The 6,792-nt window shown below is 48.2% G+C and overlaps 1 protein-coding gene across 4 annotated transcripts in view; it reads right to left on the bottom strand.

Moving 5' to 3' along the window:
* Positions 1 to 828: 828 nt before the first annotated feature.
* The window catches only part of PPP2R3A (protein phosphatase 2 regulatory subunit B''alpha), a 56,027-nt gene continuing 50,063 nt past the window's right edge, over positions 829 to 6,792 (bottom strand). For all 4 annotated transcript variants that reach the window (XM_040074796.2, XM_040074794.2, XM_040074795.2 and 1 more), the window contains one exon: positions 829 to 4,550. In XM_040074796.2, the coding sequence (XP_039930730.1) occupies positions 4,460 to 4,550 (91 nt within the window). In that variant the 3' untranslated portion in view covers positions 829 to 4,459. The remainder of the gene's footprint in view (positions 4,551 to 6,792) is intronic.

The following is a 6,792-nucleotide window of genomic DNA, read 5'->3' as shown; positions in this document are numbered from 1 at the left end:
TGTCTTTGTACTGCATGCAAGAAGCACCCCCTCCCCAGATCATTCTGATTGAAATTCTATACAAAACAGTTAGAAAAGAGGTTTTGATTGCTAAATTGGAGAGCTGAAAGGATACAAACAAGCACCTTTGTAAGGATCATTCCAAGTGTGTGGCACAGCTGAGGAGATCCCCTCTGAAAGGTAGGTGATGCAGTTTCCAGTACTACCAAGAACATCCCAGGCAGATCTTTGGTCTTAACTATTTAAATTTAGAAATTGAAGTGCTTTTGATACCCTAAAGCAACTCACCAAAAGGTGACTGTTCTATAGACAGATTGAGGCACCCCTTGGTGGAGAGCAACACACTAACTCTGCTTGAGCATTTGCATATAGGTAAATTAGAAAATGCATTGCTGGTTTTCCTTTTTTTTTTTTTTTTTTTCTTTTTTCCCCCTTGTTCTTTCCACTTGCAAATGATCTAGGAGATCTCTCTCTCTTTTTTTCAGGACAGGTTAAAATGAGGGAGTTGGGTGTTTTGGTAAGCCATCACAGGGACAGTGCTCCACATTGAGGACAGAGATGTGAGGGAGGTAAGTGGTCAGATTGCTTTATCCCAGCATTTTTGAGAAGAAAGCCTGGAATTTTGGCCTTGGTTGCAGGTGCCTTGCACCACAGGGAAGGAGTTTGGCACAGCAGCTGGAGATGAAGTGAGCAGTAACACTCGACCCCACCGCCGAGACAGCTTTTCCTTTTTAAATTCAAAAGTCCTTTATTTGCCAAAAAAGAAGAAAATATAAAGTAAAAATACAAAGATCAAACCATGCCACCACAAAATGTCTCCAAAACTACTTTTACAAAGTACGAGAACCTTTATTATTATTAAATACTCGGTTTCTAACCCCTCGCCCAGTGATACAGCGAGAAGATGAGCACACACAGGGAAGCTCTGGTTATGTTTTTCTCACAGTAGCTCATGCTCATCACTGAGGTTCAGTTTTGTTTGCATAGACCTAAGATACTGATCTAGAGACTCCAAATCCATACTGTTACAGTGAGAGTTCAGTGAACTTAGTGTTGGTCTTTCAGGACTATTTTGTTTAGAAACTAAGCCCAGTACCTTGTTGGAGTGTTTTGAGTCAGCTTCATTAAATCCTTGGTTCAGGAGAGCAGGAAGGCTTTGGAATCCCTTTTTTGCTGTCCATGTCTGTTCTGCAGCACTTGCCCCTCACAGGCAGGAGGGGAGCTGGAGCAGTGCCCAGGGTTCACTGCCAAAAACTGGGATGCAGCAAGTACTACTGAGATTTTAGAAGAAAGAAAGAAAAAAATCCAACTAGTACCATTCCAGCAGTAATACTGAGCCACACCTCCCATCTTAGTACTGCAGAGAGAAAATATTTGTGATACAACAGTAAAAAGCAAGAGGTTTGTAAGAACACAGGGCATCATTTTGCTAGACAAAAGCAGACGAGAGAACAAATAAGGACAATGACATTTTTATCACGCGAAACAGAATTTTACTCACTTTTCTGACTACTCGTAAGGAAAAAGCCTTGGTGTGAGCTGGATGTGCACTGAAAAGTGCAGGATGTGTCCTTCCAGGGATGCAGCATCTGAAGTGGCACTGACATGGAGGCAGGAGGCAGAGCCACAGCCAAGGGACTCCTACAAATCTTTTGGGCAGGGGTTCCAGGGCTCCTTCACTGCAGCTGAGCTGCTCTGCTGGCTGGACACAAGCACCCTTGACTATCCCAGAAAAAAGGAGTTCCCAAATTTACCTCACTTAAATGCTGCAGAGTTACAAACCTTCCATCCAGAGCAGCTGTGGACAGGGCTAAGTCACAGATGGGGTGTAGAGCATGTCCTCTATTAATGCACGTGTGCCTGCTGAATTGTGCTTATTTTCAAGTACTTTAGGGACAGAGAATGGATTTCCATTCCTGGAATATTACTGCAGATTTTGCACTGCCATCACAGCAGCAGTGGCTTCTGCAGCTTGTCTTTCTATCCACATAGAAGGCAAAACATTTGCTGTAAATTGGGGTGTTTGTTGGATTAGCTTGTGTTGACCCAGGAGAAGGCATGGATTGGGTTTGGATTCACTCTGTGTTGCTGTAGCAGTACTGAATGTCTATCTGTAGGAAAGAGGGGCTGGGTTTGGGCTCAGCAGAGGAGCTGTCGGCTTCCTGTCTCCATTTATTGAACCATCCTTGGGAAGGCCGCTGGTGAGTTTTACCAGACTCTGGGTTCTGACTTTTGCAGAGAGGCAGCAGTTCAGGGTGCTGTGGTGTGAGCTGGGAGCCTGGATTCAGGGATGGGTTGAATTAAAGGCCCTTTGCAAAGGGCAGATTTGAAAGACCCTGAAGTGGTGGTGACCAAGGATTTCCAGAAGTGGCAAACGAGCCATTGCAGCACTGCTGCTGCTGGAGCTCAGAGCTGGTGCTGCTGCTGGAGGACCATGAGGAACCATGAGGAACGTTCCATTTCAGCCTGGAACAGGGTCGGGTTCTCGTTCCTTTTGAGGAATCTTAGTCTTTGGAGAGGTCTAAAGGGACATCAAGCTGAAAGGCCCCTCTGGACCATGGCAGTGAGGGAAGGGTGAACTCCTGCTGTGCCCAGGTTCTCAGAAAAATGTGGCTGGAGCTGGTTACAAGCAGCAGTTCTGGGAGCTCCGTCCTGTATCCATTCCTGCAGTCGGTTCCTTGGTGGTTCTGCATTTGGGCATTTGTGGAATCACCCCCAGGGAAGGTTTTTCCCTTCGAGGTTCTGGCAGTGATGGGGAAGGGATGCAGACACCATCTGCTTGCTGCATTCCAGGGCTTTGTCTTGGTTTGCTCGGAGTGCTCCCTGCTTCATCTGTTACTGTGGGATGCAGGGCACCTGGCAGGGCCTTTGCTACCAACGTGGGCATCCAGAAGTTTCCCAGATCCAGCATCCTGGGGGCTGTGTATGCACCTGGCCAGTTCAGCTGAAACCTTTCTCTCTTCCCGAGTTGGATCGTGGTGGAGTTCTGACCCCAGGGAGGCAGCAGCACATCCCCTGGGCAGCGGCAGGCAGGCCTTGGCCTTCAGAGGCTCCTGGAAAAGCCCAGACCGCTCTGGAGCCAGCAGCCCGTTCCTCTTTTGGACACTGACCCCTGGAGGCACCGCGGGGATCCCGTCCCGTCCCTGGGGACACACGAGTCGAGTTCTCCCCGGGCCGTGTGCTCCGGCTCCAGGGAGGGCAGCAGGGGCTGGGAACAGGGACAGGGATTCTGCAGGAGGCCCAGCCTGAGGCTCCAGGGAGGGAACAGGAGATACAGAGCACACACAGCGAGCCAGCATTGCAGACTGGGCACAGCCGGGACGGCTCACACCTGGCCCAGACCTGCTTCTGCACATACAGAGGGCTACAATTAACAATTTGTTCTAATCACCCCTGTGCTGAGCCACAGACGGTTCCTGCTGGCCAGGACAGACAGCTGCAGTAGCAGAGTGCTGAGAGCGGAGGTAGCACTTGTGATTCTAGGGGGAAAAGTTGGTTTAATGTTGCACTTAAAGCAGGAATTCATTAGTTACAGCATTTCCTCCCTGAGGCTGGGAGAAAAATTAATTCTGGCAACAATACAGACTAATTCCTTTACTAGTTAAAAGAGGGGGTTGGTTTTTTTCTTCGTTATCTCAGCTTAGTCTCTTGGCTACAGGTTAGAGGAGGCTACAGGAGAGGAAGAGAACACAGCAATGGACAGAATTGGTGCACACCAGGCACAGCAGTCACACCACAGTAGCTGAACAGCAGAGATCCGTGCTTGCTGTAAATACTCTGCCAAACAATTCTGCAAAGCAGAAATCTACACAGCCAAAGCTCTGGCCAGAGGCAGATCAGCACAGGACAGGACACAGGCCTAGAACAGGTAATTCTATCTCAATTTCCTGGAGAATGTGGTGTAGTGCTGCCACTGCTCACAGCTCTGCAGCAGAGGAACAGTCCAGGGGCAAAGCACAAAGGGATTTCACTCTCCCCATGCACAGGCACCTTCCCCTTCATTTCCAGGACACCAAGGAAGAAAAGAACTTCACTGTGACCTGTGTTTTAAAAGATTTCTAGACACACTTTTCAGTTAATTTGGCAGCTCTTTTGTCACTCTGGTATAAAGCCAAGGGGACAGAGCGGCACAGGACAGAGAAACGACCACTACAGATGTTGCATGCAGCTGTTATAGGTAATCATTAGATGCTGGCATTTATTGCACAGAATTTATATATAAATGAAACAAGGTGCAATCACCATTTTCAGTGAGTGTGCACAATAACACATTGTAAAAAGCCTTTTCATAGAAATTACCTTATTGCAATTACACAGGAAGACAAAAAGGGGTCTCAAGTTTCAGTGTACAGAGTAAAGCACATTGTTCCAATGATGGATTTAAGGAAAACCCCCAAGTGCCTTGGGACTGAATGCTATCCAGTTTGAAATATATGGGCTGTCTTCCACTTCTCTGTGCTCAGAGATCTGAGATAACTAGTTTGTCTGACTTGTCTCCAGTTTCAGGGGGAGGTAAGACTTCATCTGTGTCATAGTCTTCTTCACATGATCTGCAAAGACAAAAGGTGTGTCTTTAAAAGCTGTATTTTGGTTTGCAGGGCAATTATTTCAGTGGCTACTAAGCCAGCTGGCTAAAATGCAGTAGCATGTGAGAGGCAAAGCTCGACGAGGAGATTCCTGAGGCATGGAAGAGGGTGGGAGCAATCAGTACTCTGACAGCAGACATGGATCTGTGCTCCCATCCAGCCTCGTCTGAGGCTTCCAGAACAAATTCTCGCTGGTGTTCAGCATTAGAAAATCTGAATCCAGCCTCAGTAACAATTGTCAGGAACTCCCAGAGCCTCAATCGTTCGGTGTAGAAATAAAATCATCCAACCGCAGCCCCAGGCCCCAGAGGAGACTTGGCTCAGAAAGCCCTGGTCCAAAGCATCTTCTGGCTGAGCTGTGTTTTGACAGACACAGAATAACGAGTGTGGCCATGCTTTCATGTTCCTCTCTCTCTTAGTCTGAAGTTTGATATCCAGGATTGAACATTTATGGTCTGAGGAGGTTTGGTGGGAATTCCCAGCTCCAGCTGCACTATCCAGGCTGGTTGGGTTCCATGCCCTGCAGCACAGGATATGGCTCTGGGGCTCTCAGCCCATCCCTAGTCCCAAGAAATGATGTTTTTAAGATGTTTCCCTTCACTCACAGCATACTGTGGGTTAGTTTTGCAGGGCTCCCAAGAAATAAAAGTTCTTCCTTTTGTTCTAAAGCAAGGTTGGTCACAAAGGAGATGCTGGAGCAGGTGCTCCAATGGTCAGCACAGGAATGGCTCCTGTGTTCAGTGGTGAACTCCTTTGGTAGCACAGCATGGATGTGCCAGGAAGGAACTGTCTACCCCTTGCTGTGGTGTTTTTCCCTTGGCTGACCCATATGCAGGCACAGCAAACCTTTGGGAGGCTGTAGCAGGAACCTCCCTGGAGAACACTCTCCTCTCTCTTCCAGAAGGAAAGCACCTGCTTAGTAATTCTGCCACCTTCTGGAATCTTGGATAAGTGGGAGAAGGAAAACAATGGTCTGGGTCTGGATCCTCACCAAACCTGTTCTGAGCACGTGTGCAAGGTTCCCAAAATATGAGCAATTTGCACGCTTCTTGCCTCAGTGGTGCCTGTGGGGGCTGTTGCCCTGCCCTCCCCCACCAGGAATGGATTGGGAATGTTTGCAGGTGCCTCAGCTTCTCTAATCTCTCCTTGGTTTAAAGTGATGCAGCTGAGGAAAACTTTGTATTTCCATTCGAAGGCTGTTCCTAGAATGTTCCTTTGGTATCTCCTTTTCCTCCAATCTACCCCATTCTGTTAGCCTTGTCCCTTTTTCTCCTACAAATGGAACGTGACCTCTTCTCTGTGCTGCACTGTCACCAGCAGCTGCAGCTCCATTACAATCTTTTTCTTCAGGTGTCTTTTGCTTCTGCACAAAACCCTCTCATGTCTGCTTCAAAAGGGAGCTCCCACTGTCCTTTCCCAGTGAGTGACTTTCCCACTGCACTGGTTTTGTTCCTTAAGGCTCAACAGTGCCTGCCTTTCCCATCTTGGAATAAATGCTTTCCACCTTTTTAGCTAAGGAGCGTTTCTGGGATGCTTTTGAACAAGATGAGCACTAAAGGCAATCAATCCCTGCTCTCCTCCCAGGCCAGTTTCAGAACTTCAGCCCCATAAAAACAAATATGGGCTTGTGGAGGTTAAACACCCATTCTTCAAGACTCAACTGTGGCAACTCTAGGTTGTTCAGAGGAGGGAAATTACTCCAGGGAATTCTTTCTTTCTGCCCCTCCTTCTGGCAAACACACATTTTGGTTCCGGGTGGTTTGAGGATGTCCTTGTTCCTCCTCTCCCTTCCTTACACTGCTGGGTCCTGGGAATGGAGCAGCTGAGCCATCAGACAGCTGGAGGGAGACAAGAGCAATGGTCTAAGCTGCCTAAACCAGCATCCTCTGGTCCCCAGCCTCTGTCCCCCCTCTGCACTCTCAGCAGGATGCTCTGCATTGTGCCCTGGCTCTCTGGTGCTCAGGGAACGTTTTCCCACCAGCAACTGATAAAAGATCCTCTTCCTCCTTCTCTTCCTTCCCATGGAGAAGGATCTCTTTCCCTGAAGGCAATGGTGGTTTCCACATCCATCAGCTCTCTCCTGGGCATGCCTCAGCCAGCTTCAGACTGACTGGCTTTAGGAACTTTCCTTCCAGAGAAGCAGGGACAGGGCTAATCACACAAGTGGGACACACTGATGTGTCTGTGATTGCTGAATGATGGTTGT

The sequence above is a fragment of the Hirundo rustica genome, chromosome 10 (assembly GCF_015227805.2).
Source record: "Hirundo rustica isolate bHirRus1 chromosome 10, bHirRus1.pri.v3, whole genome shotgun sequence".
Lineage (NCBI taxonomy): Eukaryota > Metazoa > Chordata > Aves > Passeriformes > Hirundinidae > Hirundo > Hirundo rustica.
This window is presented reverse-complemented; position numbering and strand designations above follow the sequence as displayed.